Consider the following 26,611-nt stretch of genomic DNA (forward strand, 5'->3'; position numbering starts at 1 on the left):
TAGTTGGTAATCATATTTTTATCAAAGCAAGATATTCATGCTAAGCAAATTTGTGTGCTTAGCAGCTCTATGAAATTGGGCCCTGGCAGGATCCTGCCAGAATCTTTGACCTCGCCTACAACACAACGTGAACACACTTGATTACATACCAACATTATGTACAATGCATCAGCAGTCGATTCGAAAGTCAGATTAACTGCTGCCGAATGTAGGCGACAAACTACATCACTTCAGAGCAGACCAATCTTAACGCAGAAATTGAAAGTTTACGTTCACTGCAAGTTTATCTACTGAATCCGTGCCTGTCTTGGCCATTGCTGATACAGACAGGGGACCATGTTTATAAGGCACATTAAAACAAACCTCCTTTCCACCAATCAGACTGGATAAACTGTCCCAGGAATTTATGAATAATAATTCATAAATACCTCAGACAGTTTTCGCTATTTATTGGTGGAGAGCGCGTCACGTGGGGGTGTTTAACCCTTTGTTTATAACCGGCTGTGAGCAGAGACTCCGCGCTAGTCTTGATGCAAGACGTTTCTTGTTACGGGCGATGCAGGCGCTGTCAAAGTGTTTAAAAGGAAAACCAGCGAATATGCACCAAGACTATACGTGCATGCGCAAGAACGGAACCGGAAAACACAAGCGTACAGACATCATACATGTACACAATGTACATGTTACATGTATACTAAACATACCATGGAGGTGGAAACATACAGAGCTCAAACACTCGGAAACGGATAAGTTTTACAGAGTTTCTTACTTTATTATGCCTTTTAACCAAAAAGGTATTTATGAATGGGAATCAAAGTGTGTTGAATCGGTTTTCAACTAGTGGTTTAAACCCGCTGAGGCCTGGTTCTTGATAATTTACCTCGACTTCATCTCGGTAAAATTATCAAGAACCAGGCCTCGTTGGGATTAAGCCACTAGTTGAAAACCTCTTCACCACACATTGACTCCCTTATTTAAAACACAGCACAGGAATACCCTTTGCAGTCTTACCTTTGACCTTGATGTAAAGGCGCTTAATAAAAATTTAGTTGTATGTATGTATGATGTACATGTATGTACCTTTTGTAAGGTGGCACATTTACTACATTGGCAGAGCGGATGGCAGAGTTTAGCGTCTGACGAGACCTTTTCATCATCATCACTCTCATCGCTGTCGCTTAGCCAGCCGAGATGGTATTTGACCATCAGTAGATCCCCATCAGCCACTGCCCTCAATAACTTCTCCACCTATGACAAATAAACGAGAAAAAACATTTCACCATCGCACAGCTCAGGCCTAAAATCACATGGAGGTCACAAAGGCCATGGCCTGGGCCCAATTTCATAGAGCTGCTTATGCAGACGATCTAGCTAACCAGATTTGTCCTAAGCAAAAATTTGCGAGATATAAAAATCAAAGATGGTGCATATGACATGGTATTTTGGCTGGCAACCTTATTCTGACAAGCAGAACATTGTTGTGCTTACAAATGTAGCTACTTGTTGTGCTTAGCTATAAAACATTAGCTTTTTGTTGTGTAAGAATGAGTATTTTATGCTTGAGTGGTACAACAGTACAGTCACCAATGATTGTATGGTGCAGAACATTTTTATAACAAGATGATTAAAGACACTGGACACTATTGGTAATTGTCAAAGACCAGTCTTCTCACTTGGTGTATCTCAACATATGCATAACATATCAAACCTGTGAAAATTTTAGCTCAATTGGTCGTCGAAGTTGCGAGATAACTAATAAAGAAAAAAACACCCTTGTCAAACGAAGTTGTGTGCTTTCAGATGCTAGATTTAGAGACCTCAAATTCTAAATATGGGGTCTCGAAATCAAAACTACGTCACTTCAGAGGGAGCTGTTTCTCACAATAATTAATACTATCAGCCTCACCCCATTACTCTTTACCAAGGGAGGTGTCATGCTAAGGCCAAACAAAATAATATGTGTGTTTCGTATTACATTGGCCAAAAAATTAGGGTCGGTAGGTATTGAATTATTTTATTGCTTTAAAACTTAGGGTAGGAACGAATGTTAAAAATATTTTTGCCCTTGCATTTAAATTTCCTGTTAATTCAACGATGTCCAAGTTCGACTTGAAATCTCTTAAAATGACACACAAATAAGCCCCAAAAAGCAACCGTTCCGAGGTCTGTAAATTTCACGTAACACACTAAAATACACACGTAACAATAAAATACAAGAAACATTGAACGCTAGAGGTCGTTTTGGAACGATGCAATAGCGTGAGTAAAAACGCCCTCTATTGGTAAAATCTACGCCAACCGGCAATAAACGCATTGAGACAAGACTAGACGTGTCACGTGGGAACTTGAGCGGGTTTCCAGGCGGCGCAAATGCGAGGGCGTAGCGCAGCCAGTCGGCGTACATCGCTCAATTAACATCTGTTGTGCAATCTCAAGATTGAGCAGCGCAATTAACAGATTGCTAGCATTACGAACTCGCATGCAGCGACCTCCCAACACACGCTACACGTCGTCCGTCCGTCGTTGCAATACTAGTATATTACCATGGATCAACGACGTCTTTTCTCGTAAGATAATGTCTATTTTCTAATGATTTATTTTTAATGTGAAAATGTTTTAGAAAAAAGGAAACATTAAATATAAAAACGATAAAATCGTGCGGTATTTTGTCATACGGGGATTGGGATCGGGGTTGTTTTATTTTATTTTGTCTGTAAATGTATAAAATTCCATAGGGTCAGCGTGTTTTTCTAGGGTCGGTCGGGTAACCGGAAACACACATATTATTTTGTTTGGCCTAATAATTATTTTGAGTAATTACCAATAGTGTCCACTGCCTTTAAAAAGCCAGCAAAATGAGCCATGTCTAGGTGCATGGTGCAAGTTATGTTCAGTGATTGAACATCAAACAGAGCCTGAAGCTGGAGCCGATGTTTGAAAATGCCTAAGGATTACTAATTATGCGTGTTCAGGGGTTGCCCTTAACTTTTTTTTCAACTGGCCAGCAGGACCAGTTGGCTTGATTTTTCACTGGTCCGCCAGGTTTTTGACTGGTCCGTCAATTTTTTATGCTATTTTTTTTTTAAACTAATAGTATTCTGTTGTATACCAACTGCTCGATTTTCGATCGTCGCTATTTCACTATTTCAAAATTCAACATGATTTGCAACGTCAACTTAACTGCACTGGAAGCCATACTTTATTTATGTGTACCAAGTTATTGTGTTCGTAAAGGATAATTAATTTGAGAGTATTTTTTCTTTAAAAATGTAATAACAATAGCGTTATTAAAGTTAATTTAAAAACAGGTCAAATTATTTGTCAGAGCAAAATGGTCTTTATTTAGGTAGTTTTTTTTAGTCCTCGGTTTATTGTAAGCACTCAACATAAAAGTATTCCTATGTAAGAAGAACTTTTTTATGAAGAAAAAAAAATAGTGTTTTTACTATAAAAACACCCCAAAAAACACTTTAAAACCGACTGTTAAAATATCATTAACTTTTTATGTACTGCCTTCAAATCTACTGTGGGGGAGGGTTACGTGCGATCGCTCAAGTTATTTTATCATGTATAAACATTGCCTATTATTGTAGTTTTAATAAGTATTCATAAACATAATACATCGTACCGAAGTTCCAAAATCTTCCCACTTTCGTCCAGAAAAAAACCCAACAAAAAGTAGACATCAAAAAAGTCCATGAAGAAGCATACGAGTTTGACGGTATTTTTTTCAATTATGTGTATGGAATGGTCGGTGCCGGTGTCTGTTTTGTGAACAAAATTTTCATTTAAAAACGTTTTTAAAAGCAGCAAAAACAACTGCGCCTTTGTTTAACACATGATTGCATTCTAGAACCCAAGTCTTTCTTGAAATCAACTCGCAAAAAACCCCAAACAACCGCGCATTATATGTGACCAATATAACCATAGATAAACTTGATCGCCCACCAATCGCCCGCAAAAAAAAACAGCCCCAAATAACAACAAAATTACCCAAAATCAGGACGGAAGAACTTTACTAAACACAATTAAATACTCCTTTTTGCTCATCCAGAGTATCCTAGCTTGGTAATTTTTGTTGAATGAAGCCTCACCGTCTCGCTCGTTTTTCGTAAACACGCTAGACTCTTATTCCCACACGGAAATCTGCTCCGTTGACCGACCATGCTGCTGACAGAATGTGTTTTGCTTTGTGGTCTTCTGTCAAGGCGATTGAAGCTAGTTTTGTAAGCTATTGCGTACTTTCACCAATAGAGGGCGTCTATTCCCACGCTATCGAATATTCTGAAACGCCCTTTAGCGTTCAGTATTTCTTACACTTTCTGCCACACGTGAACTTATACGAAGACTATAAGCCTTTGCGTTACATGATGGGATTTTGCGCTGTGTACGCGTGATCGTCGGAAGTTTGCCAGCGTTCAGCGGCACTTCGAGTGATTTTTATTACGTTTTATCCAAACCTTGAGTGAATGTTTTTACATTTTATTCGAGCCTGAAAATAGTTTAAAATTTTCATAGTTCTGTAGTACCGCTGCCGATATTTTTGACTGGTCAGCCGGACCAGTTGGCAAGGTGTTTCAGCTAGTCCGCCGCGATTTCTACTGGCATTTGGCCAACGGACCTGCGTTAAGGTCGAACCCTGGTGTTGTGAGTTACCAGTTTACTCGTGGGTGTTGAACTTCCCCTGGATCGCTGTCTCACTCTAGTTGTCGTCTTGGCAAAACTCGTCGCGAACGAATCTGTACTCTCGGTTTGGTCAAAGGATGAGGCAATTGGTGGACTTGAGGCTTGCTAAACATACACCCAAAGAAATAACAAAAACGATAATCATAGCAAAGGTTTACCATAGTGCTTTTCCACACCTGACTAATTGATGTCGCAAAAGTATTGTTTACAACAGGTATGCAGAGCTCAGACCGTTTGAATTGTAAATTATTACTGTGAGACCCATTTCCATGTGTACAGCATATACAAGGTGATGCGGTAAAATCAGCTACCAAACCTCCAAGAAACAATGGGGCAAACTACTTCCCTTAATGACAAGTATACTGGCGTGTTGTGGCTGAGGGGATAAGAACACCAGACTCAAGCTCTGGTGATTTTGATCAGCAGAATGTGGGTTTGAATCCCTGTCGTGTCATTTGTGTCCTTATGCACGAAACTTGACCATTTGGTGATTGGGTTCTAGGGTAACTGTCTGAAAAGCTGTGCCTTAAATAAAACTAAGATTTTCTTCTTGACTGTCAAGTCCTTCATACCTGTATATAGCTATATTTTCCTTCAGAAGTTGTGGAAGCAACACGCTGTAGGCTTCTACTGATATTGACGTTGTATGAACACATGATAGGTGTTTCTTTACGTCTGTTACGGGCTTCAACGGACGCTCCATGCTCCAAGAGAAGTTGTACAAGGCTCTCTGCACCAAACAAATGAAGAAAAGTACTTAGTAGTATTAATTCTGCCTTAAACTACAGTTGTACATGTACATCTATGAACAGCACTATAAAGAAATAGTTTTGAGAGTAAGCAGGAGGAGGGCTAGTATCTAAGAGGGTGTTCTGGGTAAGCAGGAGGAGGGCCAGTATCTAAGAGGGTGTTTTGAGTAAGCAGGAGGAGGGCTACATGTAGTACTGTACCTAAGAGGGCGTTTTGAGTAAGCAGGAGGAGGGCCAGTATCTAAGAGGGCGTTTTGAGTAAGCAGGAGGAGGGCCAGTATCTAAGAGGGCGTTTTGAGTAAGCAGGAGGAGGGCTCATATCTAAGAGGGTTTTTTGAGTAAGCAAGAGGAGGGCTACATGTAGTACTGTACCTAAGAGGGTGTTTTGAGTAAGCAGGAGGAGGGCCAGTATCTAAGAGGGTGTTTTGAGTAAGCAGGAGGAGGGCTCATATCTAAGAGGGTGTTTTGAGTAAGCAAGAGGAGGGCTACATGTAGTACTGTACCCAAGAGGGTGTTTTGAGTAAGCAGGAGGAGGGCCAGTATCTAAGAGGGTGTTTTGAGTAAGCAGGAGGAGGGCTCATATCTAAGAGGGCGTTTTGAGAAAGCAGGAGGAGGGCTACATGTAGGACTGTACCTAAGAGGGCGTTTTGAGTAAGCAGGAGGAGGGCCAGTATCTAAGAGGGTGTTTTGAGTAAGTAGGAGGAGGGCTAGTACCTACGAGGGTGTTTTGAGTAAGCAGGAGGAGGGCTAGTACCAACATGTACATGTTAGAGGGTGTTTTGAGTAAGCAGGAGGAGGGCCAGTATCTAAGAGGGTGTTTTGAGTAAGCAGGAGGAGGGCTCATATCTAAGAGGGTGTTTTGAGTAAGCAGGAGGAGGGCTACATGTAGTACTGTACCTAAGAGGGCGTTTTGAGTAAGCAGGAGGAGGGCCAGTATCTAAGAGGGCGTTTTGAGTAAGCAGGAGGAGGGCCAGTATCTAAGAGGGCGTTTTGAGTAAGCAGGAGGAGGGCCAGTATCTAAGAGGGCGTTTTGAGTAAGCAGGAGGAGGGCCAGTATCTAATAGGGTGTTTTGAGTAAGCATGAGGAGGGCCAGTATCTAATAGGGTGTTTTGTGTAAGCAGGAGGGCAAGTACATACATGTATTAAGGGGGTGTTTTGAGTAAGCAGGAGGAGGGCAAGTATCTATTAAGGGGGTGTTTTGAGTAAGTAGGAGGAGGGCAAGTACATATTAACATGATTAAGGGGGTGTTTTGAGTAAGTAGGAGGAGGGCAAGTACCTATCAAGGGAGTGTTTTGAGTTAGATTTACTCACCATAGCCCCATCGGGTTGTGAGATGTAGAGGAGTATCCCCTTGACAGTTCGCTGCATTAATATCCACTGGTTGGTTACTGTACATCATTGCTTTCATACACTAACAAAATAACAACATCATTTACATGAGTACATGTATCTTTGGTGGAAAGAATGAAATCGATGACATACATCAAGGATTAACTGATTCTGCTGTAAGTTATAAGCAGAGGTGACACCATGTGAGGCATCCCAGTCAAACAAAAACTGCACTGGCTTCTGGGTGTTGGGCTGAGCTAAATAACGATTCCCCATGCATTGAGTAGAGTTTGATTTGTGCAAAATTGGAAATCATCCAGTGCAAGACAATATTTACAATGATTTTCAATTTTCATTAACTTAGTTTGCAGTTCCAGATATGCAACTAGATACATGTGTACCTACATCTTCATGACCGTTTGCAGAGCAAAGGTGAAGCGCAGTGTTACCGTCATTGTCCTCAATGTTGACTTTGGCTCCTTCATGTAGTAATAACAGCTGAAGAAAAAAAAACAACCAATGCAAATCAAAAGTTCAAAAACATGGTGACTGATAATTTTTAATTTGTAAACATTATACACGTACTCACTCTTTCATTTTTTTTTTTTCAGTGATAATATTTCTCACACGTTTTTGATGACTTGCACCCTTGACCAACTGTTTATTTTGTATCCTGAGCGAGTGCCATGAGCGCCTTTTTGTGGCGGATACCGGCGCTATATAAGTCTCCATTATTATTATATTGACTACTTATGCAGTGCTATAAAGATTAGTCTCATTATTCATAAATGTTAAAACACCTGTACAATAATGTTTCTGTTTGTTAAAGCGTTTAGAGCAACTTGTTGGTAGATATGTGCGCTATCAGGGATGAGAGTCATTGCTCACAAAAAGGTCTGAAACTACACTAGGATACAAATTCTGCTGATGTATGTTGCAATTATGTCGTTTCCACCTGTACGGTAACCCCTGGAGTTATAGATTCCACTGAACAGTGTTCTCAGCACTAGAGAAGTAGATCAAAGAACACGATTTTGATATATTATGGATAAAGAAACGGCTGATTTTCTTCACCAGGCTGATTTAAAAAGTCTGAACTCAGACCAAAGTCTGACAAATCTCATCCATGGCTATATACAAGACTCTATTTATTCTCTACTCTTCAAAACACCACTGAGGTCGAACACAGTTTATAGCACATTCATGGGGAAAAGATCGAGCCCAATGAGTTTACTGACACCATAGTGACGAGAGAGGAACTAACCGTTGCATGTTGCTGCCCTCTACTGCACGCAATATGAAGTGGAGTGGAGCCGTGATAATCCGTAGCATTGACATCTCCACCATTTGATATTAGTACACTGATGACGTCAACATGACCTGAACGTAAACAAAAGGCGTTCGAAGGCTTCAAATTCCAGGAAACATCATTGGCTTAATTGATAAGTCGATGACTGTTTGTGTAAGGGTTTGTAATTCCACCATACGAAGGCCTAATACTTTATTTCCAAAACTAAACAAATAAACAAAACAATTAGAAGTGAATGAAGAATTATGTTTTACAAGCAAACAAGCAAATGGAATATACATGTACAACGTTTACAAGCAAAGGCAAAACATAAATAACAGATAACAAAAGAAAACCCAAAACAGAGCACAAGGTGATGGAGTTGGAGGGGCCCACAAAAAGCAAAGCTTGTTGAGTATGGACCCCCTCACGAAAGCAATGAAGCAAACCTAATCTGTGGCTAGAGAGAGAGTAAAATGAAGTGGCATAACAATCAGTTTATAAAAAGAAACAAATACAATACAGTACTTCACAGTGGCAACAGAGGCAAGTGCCTCCACCTGCACCCAGTCATTGGCCCTTTACTTCAAATGTCAAATATTCCAATAGAATGTACATTTTCTCTTGCTCATTAGTAGTTGATCAATAGATCGTATTGAATAACCCCTTTTTGTTATGAAAAGTTGCCATCTTGTAGGGCAAACTGTATGCGCGTCCAAACGCTTGCATCATCGAAGTACGCAGCACACAACATTCCCGGTTTGATTTCTACGGCACATGCACGCACACGCGCACAGTTACCATCTTGTTGGTCACATATTTGAACAGTGACGTCATATTCAATACGGTCTATATGAGATTTTAGTATCTTGGCAGTGACTTTTATAATTATTTACTTCACTATATTAGTATAGAAAATAATAAAAAATTCAAAAATAAGCACCAGCACATTTGCTTTGTTCACATTTACACTAATCCCATTGTCTGTCAACAAACTATATTACTACAAAGTATCATTTGACTTTTAAATTAAAGGAACTCGTTGCCCTGGATCGATCGAGTTGGTCTTTAAAAAGCGTCTGTAACGGTTTTTTATAAAATGCATATGGTTGGAAAGATGTTTTAAAAGTAGAATACAATGATCCACACAAATTTGCCTCGAAATTGCGTGGTTTTCTTTTAACTTTACGAACTAACACAGTCGGCCATTTATGGGATTTAAAAATTTGACCCCCCATAGATGGCCGACCATGTAAGTCGACGCAATTTCAAGTGATACTTTGTGGATCATTATATTCTACTTTTAAAATATCTTTCTATCCATATGCATTTCATAACAAACGGTTTCATACACTTTTCAAAAATCCACTCGTCCGATCCAAGGCAACATGTTCCTTTAATCACAATTTGATGAAAAGTCAACTTCTGCACATGCTCCTTCTTATTCTAGTCAATAAAGGGAGGTCTGTATAACTTACCATACATGGCAGCTACGTGCATTGCTGTACAACCTCTATCATCCCTTGACAAGGCCGTCACTGCTCTGGGATCATTACGCTTCCTGTGGGAGAGGGGGCAACCAGACAGACAATGAATCAACAAACAAGTTTTATCTTAAACGTCACACTGAAGTTTCCAAAGGAATACATTTCCCGTGTCAGGCCCGAGTGGTCAAGTTGTCAGCAGCAGAGTGTGGGCCCGGTCATGACACTTGGGTCCTTGAGGAAGGCACTTAAAGGCAGTGGACACTATTGCATTGGTAATTAATCAAAGTAATTATTATCATAAAACCTTTCTAAATTAACAGTTGTGAAAAACGGCTCCCTCTAAAGTAATGTAATTTTCGAGAAACAATAATTTTTCCAAGAATTTGATTTTGAGACCTTACATTTTGAATTTGAGGTCTCAAAATCAAGCATCAGAAAGCACACAACTTTGTGCGACAAGGGTGTTTTCTTTTCTTTCATTATTATCTCGCAACTTCAACAACCGATTGAGCTAAAATTTTCACAGCTTTGTTATTTTATGCATATGTTGAGATACACCAACTGTGAAGAGTAGTCTTTGACAATTACCAATAGTTTCCACTGTCTTTAACCATAGACATCCTAACGGAATATAAGGGGTAGCCCTGTTTCAGCAAAAGGAAAAGGTGGCACTGTGCACCTGGAGACAGTTGATTTGGGTTGGCAGCCAAAACCATTTAAGTGTAGCCCTTACCATAACGTGACTGTCTGCCTGCTTTGTGATGCAAGTCAATATATCCTTAACAGTGTTCTTTTAATGGGAGACTTTTGGGACGGTTGGTGGCAGCAGACCTACCAGGTAAAATCCATTGTTCTTGGTCATGCGCGCACACTCAGAACTACCTGGTAAGTTAACTGGTAAGTCTGCTGCCACCTAGCGTCCCAAAGTATCCCATTGCATAGGGTTGAGAAACTTACGTTGCGACAAGTTCTTCACATTTGTCGCAGCCACAGAGTGGATGGCACATCTGATCTAGAAGCCAGCTGTGATCGTTAGAACTCTGCTCCAGCATCTTGGCAATGTCGTCAGTGTTACCCTCTCTAGCATGCTGCAATTAGATTGGATGAGCAATGATTATAACACAAGGGTACATGCATGATTGCTTGAAAAACACACAAACAAATCCTGAAGAAAAAAAATGTAAAAGTTTTGATTCTGATTAAACCACCAATTCAATTCAATTCAATAGGTTTTTTAATTGACACTGCATATATGCTGTTTACTCCCGAAGGGAGCTGAGAAAGATTTGGTAATTGGTTAAGCACATTGAAAACTTGACGTAAAATGTTCTTTATATACATGTAAGAGAAATTCACTTATATTTTAATTGTTATTATTTGACAGCAAGACGTGTGGCGTGGCGTATCAGAGCTACAATGTAAGTGGTCGCCAGGTCACATGTTGGTCACAGGGCCGAAGCTGTTTTGTTGTCAGCAGCAGAGTGTGGGTTTGAATCTCGGTCATAGGATTTAACAAGGCACTTAATCACAATTGCTTCATATAGAGTTGGAATTAGTGCATTCTGCTCAACCAGTCAGGCTCCTAGTGGATGGATACCCTTCGCCTACATTTGTTACGCACTGCAAAGGGGATAAACTGGTTTCAACCCTAAGAGTACAAATATATGTACAATGTAGGTGGCAAAGTGCCCCCATTGATTTGGGTTGACAGCCCAAATTAGTTAAAGGCAGTGGACACTATTGGTAATTACTCAAAATATTTATTAGCATACTCCTCTGAAGTGGAGTAATTTTTGAGAAAGACGTAATTTTCATCGAATTTGATTTCGTGACCTCGGATTTAGAATTTGAGGTCTCGAAACGAAGCATCTGAACGCACACATTTTCGTGTGACAAGGATGTTTTTTCTTTCATTATTATCTTGCCATCTTGATGACCGATTGAGCTCAAATTTTCACAGGTTTGTTATTTTGCGCATACATGTATGTTGAGATACATCAAGTGAGAAGACTGGTCTTTGACAATTACCAATAGTGTCCAGTGTCTTTAAGTGTAACCCTCACCTTGAAGTGGCCTTCAATTTACCCTTTTTGAGGTATGGCGGACACTATAGGAGTGCACTGTTTAGTTTTGGAAGTATACAGACAAGTTTACCCAAACCCAATAGTGTCATATGAATGTATTCACCATGTCTCAAATAATATTGCCTTGTGATGTTAGACCATCTCTCAAAAGAAAGAAAAAACCAAGGGGAGTATCCATCAAATTATTTCATTTTCTTTCAATTGAACAATGCTAAACTGACCTGAAACAATGCGTCTATTGTTGGCATGTCTGGATCCGTAGGGTCAAGCTTCTGCCACATACCGTCAGTGGATGTCATCCGTCGAAGTACATGAAGCTTCTGGGGATTAGCTGCACCGATCACGACGTTGTTCATATTACCAAGTTTCACATGCTCGACGGCAGCTTCTACTGATGCTAAGTAGAATCTGAGGCGGGAAAACAAAGAGGACATGCCAGGAATATACAGAGTTTCATCAGGAAGCTTTTACTGAAAAGCACAGTGATCAAGTGGATAGACTGCTGGACTTGCGTACCTGCCACCCGTACCTGTAATAGCCGACAAACACCCAAACACAATTCCGAATACAAATGTGTTTGTATGGAACATATACCAGGGTTTGCTCATCTGGAGGTTGCTAAACAAAGCTTGCCTTGACATACATGTACATGTAGAATCTGTCTTGACAGTCCGAGGAATTAAAATCTAAGCAGTAACTTGTGAATTAGCAAGTCACTCCATCATAGATTTGTCTATTTAAACAGGAAGGTACACGTTTGGTAATTACTCAACACAAATTATCTTTAAAACTGACTTGGTAATGAGCATTGGAGAGATGTTGATGGTATAAAACATTGTGAGAAACGGCTCCCACTGAAGTAGCATAGATTTCGAAATAGAGGTAATTTCTCACTAAAATAATAAAAGACTTTTAGCTCGAAGTCTTTTATTGCTATCTGAAAGCACACAAATTCGTCCGACAAGGGTGTTTTCCTCCCAACTACGATGACCAATTCAGCTCAAATTTTCACAGGGTTATTATTGTTACATATGTTGAGATACACCAAGTGAGAACACTGGTCTTTGACAATTACCAAACGTGTACATGTACCTTTCCTTTAACTGAAACAATTGCTTATTGCAGCAATCAAAATAAGCAACACTGACTTGTGAGATCGTCAAGTGCTTTTTCATTGTGTTTCAAAAAGTTTCTGAGAGAAAATTTGTTTTTGTAAATGCCATACAAACGTCATAATAACAAGTACCAAGTACTGGTATGAGTTTTACAATCAGCGGGCTAATGTCCTTAGTCACAGTCTCCCTTACCCAAATTCTCCATCTGCAAAGCTAGAAAAGCGGAAGTTCATCATGAAGGTCAGATTGGCCAGCCAGTTAGGGATATCAGCCTTGACTACAAGGAACACTAACAAGGGAAGAAGGTCATCAGATGACATGGCTGGAGCTGAGGAAAAGAAAATAATTATAATAACAATTGACTAATCTTATATGACAAATCGGTATGATTCCGACCTCGGTCGACTAGAGAGAGAGAGAGAGAGAGAGAGAGAGAGAGAGAGAGAGAGAGATATGACAACTCACGCAGCAGTACTGAAATTAATAAATGAAAGTACAGTTAGTTGTCCTGGCCCATTTTCTACCTTCCGCCCAGGTAGTAGTTAAAAAGCAAGACTCGCTTAAGGACACAAGTGTCACGGCTGGGGATTCCAACCCACACTTTGCTGATCAGAAATACCAGAGTTTGAATTCGGTGCTTGCAACTGCTCAGCCACGACACTTCCAAATAGAGCAAGACAGTTCTCTTAAAGAACAAAATCTACCTGGACATCAGATGGTGTTATCACTAATTTACATTTATACTTAACCACGAAATGCCTGAAGTCCCACATTCTTACATACAGTGAGGTCCCCAAGCACTGTCAGTATTTTCCTACAAGGTGTTACATGTATGTGGTGCTTCGTATTGAAATAAGAGACCGATTCTTTTTAATAGCACCGTGTAACGGTTTACAAGGTGCTGTTGTGCAATACACAGCCAATCCAGCCAGGAGCACCGGGATGAGCCCCTTCTCTTAAACTTAAAGACACTGGACACTATTGGTGATTGTCAAAAACCAGTCTTCTCACTTGGTGTATCTCAACATACATGTACATGTATTCATAAATAACAAGCCTGTGAAAATTTGAGCTTAATTGGTTGTCGGAGTTGTGACATAACTACATATATGAAAGAAAAAACACCCTTGTCACACAAAGTTTTGTGCATTCAGATGCTTGATTTCGAGACCTCAAATTCTAAACTTAAGTTATCAAAATAAAATATGTGGAAAATTACTTCTTTCTCAAAATTTACGTTACTTCGGAGGGACCCGTTTCCAACAATATTATACTATCAACAGCTCTCCGTTGCTTGTTACAAAGTAAGTTTTTATGCTAACAAATATTTTGAGTAATTACCAAGTGTCCACTGCCTTTAAAACCAAGTGTGCTGGATGGAAAAATTTGAGAGACTGCACTTTTAAGGTTATAGTGAAATCACTGGAGTTGAAGCTGAAAGGGAAGTGGCCAGCTTGCAACTTTTTAAAATGAACCTACGTCACTTCAGAGGGAGCCGTTTCTCACAATGTTTTATACTTTCAACCTCTCCCCATTACTCATTATCGAGTGAGGATTTATGGTGATAATTATTTTGAGTAATTACAAATAGTGTCCACTGCCTTTAACGATAAATGCACTGGGTTCTTTTACGTGTGTTCACAACCCTAACAACACACAGGACCTATATCTCTGGGCTGATGCGGCAATAAATCGGAGGTTGAATCTGAAGCCTGGAATACTGGTAGAGTATATTCTAGCTGGTACTCATGGTTTACCTGGTTCCTTGGAGCGTGTCCTGAAGCCAGGCTGGCTGATGGCCATGACAGTACGTCGTAAACAGTGAAGCTTCTCTAATGGCGTCCTGTACTGGTTGATGGTTGAAAGCTCGCGTCGTGCACGAGGAACGTTGGCGGTGAACTCCGGTCGGACGCCCACGTCACGAACCTGAAGCTCAGACAGGTTCCTGGTGGTCTTGTTCAATGCTGCATCCTGAAACAGTTTTTGTTAAATATATGCATTAAAGACACTGGACACAACTTGGTGTATCTCAACATAAATGCATAAAATAACATACCTGTGAATTTGAGCTAATTTGGTCGTAGAAGTTGCGAGTTAATAATGGAAAAAAAAAACACCCTTGTAACACGAGGTTGTGTGCTTTCAGATACTTGATTTTGAGACCTCAAATTCTAAATTTGAGGACTTGAAATCAAATTCATGGAAAATTACTTCTTTCTCGAAAACTCTCAGTAGAGGTGCCAGTTACCACCATGGCAGAGAAGACGATAGTACAGGGAAGAATGGAGGGGCAGAGTAGCAGTTTGCAGACCAGCAATGAGATGGACAGATGACATAAAGATGTGGACCGGATCAGTAGAGACGCCAGTAACCACCATGGCAGAGAAGACGGTGGTATAGGGTAGAATGGAGGGGAAGAAAAGCAGGGGCAGATCAGCAGTGAGATGGACAGATGACATAAAGAGGTGGACCGGATCAGTAGAGATGCCAGTAACCACCATGGCAGAGAAGACGATAGTAAAGGGGAGAATACAGGGGAAGAGAAGCAGGGGCAGACCAGCAGTGAGATGGACAGATGACATAAAGAGGTGGACCGGATCAGTAGAGATGCCAGTAACCACCATGGCAGAGAAGACGATAGTAAAGGGGAGAATACAGGGGAAGAAAAGCAGGGGCAGACCAGCAGTGAGATGGACAGATGACATAAAGAGGTGGACCGGATCAGTAGAGATGCCAGTAACCACCATGGCAGAGAAGACGATAGTAAAGGGGAGAATACAGGGGAAGAGAAGCAGGGGCAGACCAGCAGTGAGATGGACAGATGACATAAAGAGGTGGACCGGATCAGTAGAGATGCCAGTAACCACCATGGCAGAGAAGACGATAGTAAAGGGGAGAATACAGGGGAAGAAAAGCAGGGGCAGACCAGCAGTGAGATGGACAGATGACATAAAGAGGTGGACCGGATCAGTAGAGATGCCAGTTACCACCATGGTGAATAGCAGAGATTGTTATAGCAGAGATTGTTGGAAGGCTATAATGAAGGCAACAGCAGCACAATTTATACCAACTGACCAGGAAGAAGAAGGCAATCCTAGTACACAGGACCTACGGCTTAACGTGAAGTGCATTGCTCAAGGACACGAGTGCCATGAAAAGGACTTGAACCCAGACTCTGCTAATCAGAAGCACCAGGGCTCGAGTCTGATGCTCTAACCACTCAGCCATGACATGCAATATGGTTCCTGTGACTCACCTGACTAGCCAAGAAGGAACCGATAGCCTTGAAGACTTTGTTATAAACACCATGCAGTATGTACGTCTCCATAGATGTCTTCAGATTGTCCATGTGACCATGGTGTTGACGGACCGTCTTGCGCTGTCAAAAAAAATTTGTTTTGATTCGGTTCAAAAGAACACACATAACTGTTCAATACAGCCTGTTTAAAAATATATCTTTTTATGAGACAATGGAAACTTGATAAAATATATAGAATGCAATCAACTTATTTACCAAACAATCACTTAGCCCCCAAAAAGTAGCTGACTACGTTGTGCATGTACATTAATTCAACACAATAAAGACCTGGACACTATTGGTAATTGTGAAAGACCAGTCTTCTCACTTGAAGTATCTCAACATATGCATAAAATAACAAACTTGAGAAAATTCGAGCACAATATTGGTTGTCGAAGTTGCGAGATAATAATGAAAGAAAAAACACCCTTGTCACACTGAATTGTATGCTTTCAGACGCTTCATTTCGAGACCTCAAATTCTAAATTTGAGATAAAATTCGTGGAAAATTACTTCTTTCTTGAAAACTATGTGACTTCAGAGTGAGCCGTCTCTCACATTGTTTATACCACCAACCTCTCCCCATTACTTGTTACCAAGTGAGGTTTTATGCTGAAACTATTTTGAGTAAATACCGATAGTGACCAATGGCCTTAATGCACGCTCTTCATTTCTTTGTATTTAATTGTTGATTGTAAGGCGTTGCGTTCTTTGTAGAGCACCATATAAATGCCTTGTAGTATTATTATCATTATAAATTATTATTATACATGTAGCTGTCAGAGTCAGATGAAAAGTACACGTATGTTAAATAATAAATAATAATAAGACTTGTAATGCGCACGTATCCACCCTGCTGGGTGTTCAAGGCGCAGCAAAACCAACAACAAACAAAACAAAACAAAACAAAAACAAAACAAAACAAAGAAAAACAGACACAACAAAAATTAGTCCTTGAAAACCTGTGACATAAGATAAGTTTTGAGAAGAGATTTGAATGTTGTGGTACAAAGACAAGTTCTAAGATTAAGTGGTAGAGAGTTCCAGATGCGTGGCGCAGCTGACGAAAAAGACCTGTCTCCCCATGAGTGTTGAGACTTGGGTTCAATGAGAAGAAGCATGGAACTTGATAGAAGATTTCTTGATGGAGTGTAAACTTGGAGAAGTTCAGAAATATAGAGGGGAGCCTTGCCATTAAGTGCTTTGTGGACAATGAGCATCAGCTTGGAGATGATTCGTTGAGAGATAGGGAGCCAGTGTAGTTGTTTCAGAATGGGGGTGATGGTTCTTACCAAGACTGTATCTTTAAGAGCTATCTGCATTGCCATGGCAAAGAGGGCGCTAGTCTCATCTATGATGTGACGTAATGTCTCCAGCTGCTGAGTGGTATTCCGGAAGTTGGTAATCAACTCATCCACCTGTTTCTGGGAGTGCTTGCTGTCTGTCAATTTAAGAAGGGAAACTATTCAAATAATAATAGTAATTCATTTTATTAAAGTACCCAAGCAGATCCTTGCCATTTGATTGGAGGATTATCCCCCACATGACAGCAAATAAGAGTACCATTGCACGCTACGTCATTCACCGTGCTATCTCGTTCGATTCACCATGCAATTTGCGTCTCATCTGATTGGTTCTATAATAGCATGGTGCGTAAAACATCACTGCTAGCGTGTGTTTTTGGTAATGAGGAAGTACAGTTACTGCAAGGTACATACTGCATTATGGCGGCCATGTGTCTGAGCCCAAGTGCAGAACGCACTTAGACACTGTTGAATTCAAACTAGCCGTACCAAAATAAAGGGATGTAATGTCACAATTAAAGGAACACGTTGCCTTGGATCGGTCGAGTTGGTCTTTGAAAAGCATTTGTAACCGTTTTTTATAAAATGCATATGGGTAGAAAGATGTTGTAAAAGTAGAATACAATGATCCACACAAACATGCCTCGAAATTGCGTGGTTTTCCTCTTACCTCGTCGACTAACACGTCGGCCATTTATGGGGGTCAAAATTTTGACTCCCATAAATGGCCGACCATGTTAGTTCGCACAGTAGAAGGAAAACCACGCAATTTCGAGGCAAACTTGTGTGGATCATTGTATTCTACTTTTAAAACATCTTTCCAACCATATGCATTTTATAAAAAACGGTTACAAACGCTTTTGCTTTGACCAACTCGTCCGATCCAAGGCAACGTGTTCCTTTAAACATTGTAAGCTTTGTTTGTTTTCAAAGTTGTATCTTCCAATCAAAATGACAAAGATATACTTGGGTGTTATATAAAACTAATAACGAATGTTTCTCATTTGTGCAATAGTGAATATATTGTCTAGTAAAAGTGGTATGAACCCTTGCGAAACAGAGCATTAGGATTTGAATTGAAAATGTAACATGAGAGTTTGACAGCTTTTCCACAATTGTTATACTCACTTTTCAATAAAAAAATGCATTTATAAATGGGAACAAAGGAGAAGTGAAGCCGTCTTAAACAGTGAATAAGGATCTTGCAGGGTCATGGCCATGCAAACCCTGTTGCCCCCTTTAACTGCTCGTCAATAACACTAATGCTCTCTATTGACCCAATTCACCTGACGTCATCATCAGAATAGTCTTGGAACTGCCATCTTAGTTGATAACGTCACTGTGCGTTATTCAGTGAAGTGCGCATTGTCAATCGTAGGCGACGCTGAACTTACACGTACACCTATTGCCATCCGAAATGGTGGGCCTGGCACAGTCGCAGCGTGTGACGTGCATGCAAGGGGTCAATACCATGGGAGGGAGAGCTCGTGCAATAAATGGGTGAGAGTTTATAACTCCTTGTATAGCCATATGCCTGCACTGATCGTGACTACTAAGCCTGGGTGAGTGTGCGACTAGTGTCGTAGTCACCATTTTTTTACTTTTCGGATAAAGACACTGGACACTATTGGTATGTGTAAAAAACCAGTCTTCTCACTTGATGCATTTCAACACATGCATAAAATAAAAAACCTGTAAAAATTTGAGCTCAATATTGGTCGTCAAAGTTGCGAGATAACTATGAAAGAAAAAATAGTGTCCCACGAAGTTGAGTGCTTTTAGATGGTTGATTTTGAGACCTAAAATTTTATATCCGACATGTCCGAGGTCTCGAAAACAAATTCGCGGAAAATTACTTCTTTCTCGAAAACTATGTCACTTCAGAGGAAGCCGTTTCTCACAATGTTTTATAATATCAACCTCTCCCCATTACTCGTCACAAAGTCAGGTTTTATGCTAATATACATGTTGAGTAATTACCAATGGTGTCCACTGCCTTTAATCGTGTCGCGACTACGTGTTAGCGAACATACCTAACTCACAAAACAGAATCAAACATCACAAACATCAGTGAAGCAATCCTTCAATCCTTTTAGCGTGAACTTTACTATTGCGCCTGCAGCAAACATTATGCCACAATGCATATTGAGAATTAAAAATTAGTCACGACTCGTGTCAAAGCAACTATTTGAATTGCGACTAGTCAAGTAGTAAAATTCACTAGTCGCCCAGGCGACACACCGCCTTTAAGAAAGATTAACACTTCATCAAATAGCTTAGTAATCCAAACCCATCAGTTTGTGTTTCGCTTACATTTATTCCCCCATAAAAAGTCAGTGCAATCGTCCAACGTCTCTAGACAAGTCATCACTGGATCCTCTACAACCTCTGTCAGAAAAAGAACAGAAAAAGCTACATTTTATTATACTGAATGATGAAAAGAGCAAGCTAAACAGAACGCTAAGACCAATTAATAACCCACAGAGCAGAAGTGCTGAAGGGCTATGAGTGCACTGCGTGAGGGACCTAAGCGCTATATAAGAAGCCACTATTGTTATTATTATTATTATTATTATTAACAGCTCGGCCGTGACATACCATTTCCCAGTCCTCAGACCATAAATCTTACAATCTGACGCTGGTATGTGACAGAAGGGAAACAAAGGTTTAGTGTAGAGTTAGTAAAATAAGATATACAGGTTAACATACCATTTCCACCTTCAAGTAGTCTATCAATACACACAACTCTATAGCTCTCATCATTGTCGTTGTAATACGTCTCCTCAAACAGGATATGAACACTTCTAATCTCTTTGAATCCCTTAGTGGTTGTAATTGAGTCTCCATTCAGTTGCACCTCCTGAAAGTAGAACAAATATTCCACAATGGAAATAAAACATTTTGTTAACTGAGCTGGAAAACAGAAGAAAAAGCGTTCACATTTGATTTTTTGTAATTTTTTTTTATGCAAGTCGCTAGACACACAAGGCCTGAAGGCCACTTCAAGGTGTGGGCTACAATTATTTTTGTCCAGAGGCTGTTGCCACCTACTCCGGTTATTTCTTAGGGATCTAAAGACATACATTGCAGTTGGTTGCCTCCAAGTTGCCAGCAAACATTGCCTCATGTGACCAGGCCCTTACTCCCCCTGAGGCATTTTGCATACAACAGGCATGCACCTGCCCATTGAAAAAAAAGAGGAACATTTTCGAAGGCACAACCGAACGCAAGTGCGGAGCGAGGCAGCCGAAACGCCATGGGACATGAGACCCACAATGGTACCCATAATATCGTTGTGGTTTATTATGCTCTTAGGTGCATTGTTAGCATGTACTAGGCTTATTTTACATTATTGTAGTCGACATTCTGGTTGCCAGGCATATACTAGGCTAAATGAATTGTTTTTAATTATTTTAGCGCCGATCATTTTTTTTTTTTTACGCAGAATGTCGCGGAACCGCAGAAGAGGTGCATGCCTGATACAAGTGCCCCTCAATCCTCAGATATCCTCCTCTCCTATGTCACTCCGTACTAACACCAAATTGATTGGATTTCAACAGCCCCCAGACCTTCTGAAACCTACTGAAAGAAGGTTCTGGGAAAGATTTGGGTTGGGTTACTAACAGGTGCTACTATAAGTTATAAGTTGTCACCTCACAAGTTGAGTCAAACTTGAATACTTAAAGACAGTGGACACTTTTGGTAATTGTCAAAGACTAGTCTTCACAGTTGGTGTATCTCAACATTATATGCATAAAATAACAAACCTGTGAAAACTTGAGCTCAATCGGTCGTCCAAGTTGCGAGATAATAATGAAAGAAAAACACCCTTGTTATATGAAGTTGTGTGCTTTCTGATGCTTGATTTCCAGACCTCAAATTTTAAATTTGAGGTCTCAAAATTCAAATTCATGGAAACCTGTATCTTTCTCGAAAACTACGTCACTTCAGAGGGTGCTGTTTTTCACAATGTTTCATGCTATCAACCTCTCCCCATTACTCGTAATCAAGAAAGGTTTTATGATAATAATTGTTATGAGTAATTACCAATAGTGTCCACTGCCTTTAAGTGGGCGTCAAGGCGATATATGGACATGGAGGCAACCGACTCTGTTTTCTCATTGCTGAAACATTAGGCAGACATGGTACAATTTGCACATGCATGACCTACATGTACATTGTAGAAGGATTTGGGATGGGTTAGGGTTAAGTGCTACTATAAAGTGATTGAAATAAACGTTACCTTATTATTCATAGTAAGGTAGACGCCTGGCTGATCATCACATGGTCGCAGTATGTGAGTCTCAAAGTCCGCCTGGGACAGAGAGAACCGTGCAAACACACCTGTCCTTGGTACGCAAATCTGAGGTTAAACAACCAATGGATACTTTAGGTTAAAGGGTTTCGCAACATTTTGTGGACCAAATATTTGGCCATGACGTAAGTACATACGTACAGTAATATCTGTACAAATTTCAGCTTTATAAGTCAACAAGTTTTTAGAAAAGAAATAAAAAAAAAATCACAGAGAAATGTTTTTAGGTGTCGCGTACGCAGATCAAATCAGTCGCTAAAATAAATCTTTTCTCACTATTCCTTTGTCAGATTCTACAGCATCCCTACAAGTAATATGTTAATGGAAGCTTTCTACCATAATTATCTTTATACAGTGGAAGTTTCATGTAAATTTGTTGACATTGTGTTTACCTCGTACAAAAAGTACTCAAATCCTTTACATTTTTCAATGATTCTTTTTGAAAGATTTCAGTTCTGTTAGATTACATTGAAAGCTCACTCACAATTAAAAATGTACACTCCCTTCACTGACTTACCAATAACCTCTGCACAGAAGCCTGCTGGTGTAGCTGGCGGTACTTTGTCTGCATAATGATGAAGAAACGGTTCTCGGCCAGATCCTCATCATAAGAGTGGCCCTCCATAGTTGATGCTCTTTATGCAACCCACTCCCTCCCTTGAAAAGACTTGTGTGACTCCTACCCAATTGGTACCCAGTTGGTACCCAATTGGTACCCAATTGGTACCCTGAAGGTACTTAAATGACTGATGATCCAGCCCACATCCAGTCCAGTCCATGCACCAATAGCCTCTAGTATAACTGGCACCCTGTTGGTACCTATTTCCAGGGTGGTTAAATCCTAAGTATGCAGGGTAGTCTGTGCCTGAATAGGATGCAATGCAGACCTCCTGATTGATACACTTTTACACCTACGTAGTAGTACCCGATTGGTACCCAGTTGACACCCAAATCCACACTTTGCAGGGTAGTCTGTGCCTGAATAGGATGCAATGCAGACCTCCTGATTGATACACTTTTACACCTACGTAGTAGTACCCGACTGGTACCCAGTTGACACCCAAATCCACACTTTGCAGGGTAGTCTGTGCCTGAATAGGATGCAATGCAGACCTCCTGATTGATACACTTTTACACCTACGTAGTAGTACCCGATTGGTACCCAGTTGACACCCAAATCCACACTTTGCAGGGTAGTCTGTGCCTGAATAGGATGCAATGCAGACCTCCTGATTGATACACTTTTACACCTACGTAGTAGTACCCGATTGGTACCCAATTGACACCCAAATCCACACTATGCAGGGTAGTCTGTGCCTGAATAGGATGCAATGCAGACCTCCTGATTGATACACTTTTACACGTAGCACCCGATTGGTACCCAATTGATAGCCTAATTTATTTCAAGGTGGATACCCACATGAAGTCAGGGGACTTCACTTCATTACATTGCTGGACTGGCACCCAACTAGAATCTAACCGTGTGATGACAGTTTGACCAGATGTAGAATTCTGAAAATAAAGGAGAAAATAAATTTATAATTTTTCAAAACAAAAAGCCCACTTTTAATTCATAAAAAAAATTCAACGCAGGCAAAATACTTTATAATATTTAGTAAGGAAACGACTGCTTCTAGAGGGCCACCACGTGAGCCTTTTATTATATAGATGTCTAACACCTTGGGCCTCCTTCACGCTACATGTATGTTTTCAAAATCAACGTTGAGTGAAACTGAAAGATGAACATTTACGATCACTTGCCGATCAATGGCTCCAGTTTCTATTGTACTACAAAATAAGCAAAAACTTTCCCCACACACTCGATTCATATTTGCTTGTATTGCCTTTTTGTCAAGTTAATTGGAAAACAAAAACAAAACTTCAAAAAGTGCAATTGTCTACTTGGTACTTTCTCGCATCATGGTCAACTGGGGTGTTTTCTGTCGCATCACACGTTTTTTGACTTTCAAAAATGTTTAGGCCCCCAATAATCATAGTTGTGATAACATAATCCTCCTCCCGACGGCCGCGAGGGAGGAGGGTTACGCGGCCATCGGGAGGAGGGTTACGTTATCACAACTAGCCCCCCAAACAATTTTTTGAGGGTATCAACAATCACTATACCCAAGGGACAAGTGGAACCAGCCGGACAAATTTCACAAATTTCCGTATGGCGCCACCTGTCCCACTTTTCAAATTCAATGTGAAATATCATTACTACAGTACAGCTACACTAGTTGCAATAACGTAACCCTCCTGCCGTCGGCAGGAGGGTTACATTATCGCAACTACAGCTAAGCGTACATTTAGGCCTCAATAACAATTGTTCAACTTCAAGTTCAAGTCAATTTGAAATGATGATGAAATTGATTGATTGAATGAATTGTCAAAATTGAGATCCCTTTTTTTGTATTCAAAATCAAATAGTGAAAAGGTGGTGGCGACGTGCGGCAAATTATCCCTGTGCAATTCTATCCTTCCAAACTAGTGTAAATAAAAAATAATCGAAATAATCACCTGTGAATGATTCATCGTTTTATTTAGTCAAGTAAACAACATTCATGGTCAAGTGTCCGGATTCTAGGCACACGGGGGACGGATGAGATTTAACATTAGATTACACTGAAACAAGTCTGAAGACTAACACGTCAGAAACATACCAAACGTCATCTGCAACGAAACACAGTAACACACAATTCGTAGTTTGGGTAGTTTGAATCTGCCACAAATTCATTGGTTGACATTGAAAACACAAACATGCTGAACAGGAGCATGAAAAGTGTGCTCTTCTCGCTTCGTGCACCTTTTTATCTGTTTTCTTTTCGCAATACAAGTTCACTGACTCTGGCGGAACCTTACGACCGTCGAAAGAGGGCGCCCTATCAGTTTAACGGTCGTGCTCACTTTCTGCTGAAGTGAAGCATCTACACTTGGGGGCGGGCGGGGTGCGTTGGGTTTTATGTTGGAGGTCTACACGGAACTGAATGTCTACCTATTGTTTACAAATTGCAAGCATGGTACATTTTACCATAGCGCAATTGTTTTGTTTACTTCCATTTATTATTAACGTCAAATAGAAACATTAAAGTTAAATCATATAGTTATAGACGTCGGCTTACCAAGCGATCCCGTAACATTCATATGCACGCAAAACTTACTATAACCGGGAACCCAAGTGCGACCCGTTTTCATTAATTTATTTGCCGGGTAACCCAACTTCGTGAATGTCAAAGATTATATTTTAGGGGTAACAAAGATAAGTTAGGGATCACGACCTGACTCACGCTCTTTTCCATTTGAAGCTTTGGGCACGAGAAAGAGAGGGTGTACATTCTTCTTCTAGTATTTCTCTCTATTTTGTAGAGTGAGCACGGGCCTCCTTTGACCCGCGTCTGGGATCCCTGGAAAAAAAAAACGCTTGATGCATGAGCGGGTTTGTTTTTGTCTTGATCACAGTCACGAAACACAAACCCTTTGTATAATTTGAAATGACAATAATGTTCAACGACAGCCAGAGGTATTTATATATATAATATTATTTACATACCCTGATCGACTGTGTGTCAAAGTCAACGCTTAAAATTATCATCACAAACATGGCTCAACCCCCCCCCCCCAAAAAAAAAAAAAAAAAAAAAAAATATATATATATATATATATATATATATATATTTATATATATTAAAAAAAAAAAAAAAAAAAAAAAATGTTGGCTCAGAGTCTGTCAATGAGCCAAACCATCAACTCACATAATTGTTGTACCATTGAATGATCTCTTTACGCACGGATCTACGTCTAAGTGAAACCATAGGCTTTAGTAAAGATAGTCCATCAACAACACTGATGCCATGTACAAGACAGTCTGAGTCCAAGCCAAGGATGCCGCCGTGGAAATGAGCTGGTTGCCCGTGGATCATTCTCGGAGCTCTCGGTACGTACCCGTTCCCGTCGCATGGTGGTACTAGTTTTCCATGGTCAACTTCTGTGAGAGTTAACAATTTTGGTGAATACTATATTCAAACTTTGGTAAACTTTCAAGGTGATGACAACGATATAGCAGTGCCTTGTTGACCGGAGATTCTGTTTTCCCCATCCATGCTGCTATTCTTATAACATCCGTTTATAACCTTGCAGGATCGTTGTCGTACGATAAAGGCCCTCACACGGCAACGACCCTGCCGGTTTTAAACGTGCATTGCTCGTCACTACCCTTTAATTCCCTTACTACATTACTGTACTTAAAGGCCTACTTGTACTTGCTGAATTGGTGTTGCTTTCACATAATTCACTGATTCAACAAAATTAGTACAATGTTGTGTCGGCGTTTGCCATGAATTGCCTCCACTTTGGCAAGTCCAATTAACCAAAAGCAAGCTGTGCTTAAAGACACATATACACTATTGGTAATTGTCGGAAACTAGTCTTCACCACAGTTGGTGTATCTCAACATATGCATAAAAATAAATAACAAACCTGTGAAAATTTGAGCTCAATCGGTCGTCGAAGTTGCGAGAATAATGGAAAAAACACCCTTGTCGAATTATGGTCAAACGAAGTTGTGTGCTTTCAGATCAGATGCTTGATTTCGAGACCCCAAATTCTAAATTTGAGGTCTCTATTAAATCAAATTCGTGGAAAATTACTTTCTTCTCTAACACTACGCCACTTCAGAGGGAGCTGTTTCTCACAATGTTTCATGCTATCAATCTCCCCTTTACTCATAATCATGAACAAATTGTGATATTATGAGTAATTTTACCAATAGTTCCCAAAACAGGAGGGTGTGCCTCTGCTTGAAGAGGTGTGCCCACACTGTTCATAATCCTGGACACACTATTTGTTTCCCGTGCACAGAGTCACCCAACCTGCTTTTGGTGTGACGTGGATGGGGTATGGTGACAAAGTGTGATGGGAACTGGACATGGGTGGTTGGGTGTAGTGGGGATGGGACAGC

General features: G+C 40.3%; 1 protein-coding gene across 2 annotated transcripts in view; it reads right to left on the reverse strand.

The window, feature by feature from the left end:
• The window catches only part of LOC139934667 (ankyrin repeat domain-containing protein 27-like), a 75,721-nt gene extending 51,245 nt beyond the window's left edge, over positions 1-24,476 (reverse strand). The window contains exons 1-18 of one of the 2 annotated variants that reach the window (XM_071929009.1): positions 24,318-24,476; positions 22,175-23,169; positions 21,586-21,705; positions 20,052-20,202; positions 19,656-19,730; positions 17,331-17,479; positions 15,997-16,119; positions 14,498-14,711; positions 12,933-13,068; positions 11,847-12,033; positions 10,499-10,629; positions 9,533-9,615; positions 8,031-8,146; positions 7,172-7,264; positions 6,749-6,848; positions 5,259-5,416; positions 4,657-4,791; positions 1,081-1,248 (exon numbers count right to left, since the gene is read on the reverse strand). In XM_071929009.1, coding sequence (XP_071785110.1) covers positions 1,081-1,248; positions 4,657-4,791; positions 5,259-5,416; positions 6,749-6,848; positions 7,172-7,264; positions 8,031-8,146; positions 9,533-9,615; positions 10,499-10,629; positions 11,847-12,033; positions 12,933-13,068; positions 14,498-14,711; positions 15,997-16,119; positions 17,331-17,479; positions 19,656-19,730; positions 20,052-20,202; positions 21,586-21,705; positions 22,175-22,282 — 2,247 coding nt within the window. In that variant the 5' untranslated portion in view covers positions 22,283-23,169; positions 24,318-24,476. The other variant, XM_071929010.1, reaches the window with a different exon arrangement.
• Positions 24,477-26,611: the final 2,135 nt, after the last annotated feature.

Source organism: Asterias amurensis, chromosome 3, assembly GCF_032118995.1.
Source record: "Asterias amurensis chromosome 3, ASM3211899v1".
Taxonomy (NCBI): Eukaryota; Metazoa; Echinodermata; class Asteroidea; order Forcipulatida; family Asteriidae; genus Asterias; species Asterias amurensis.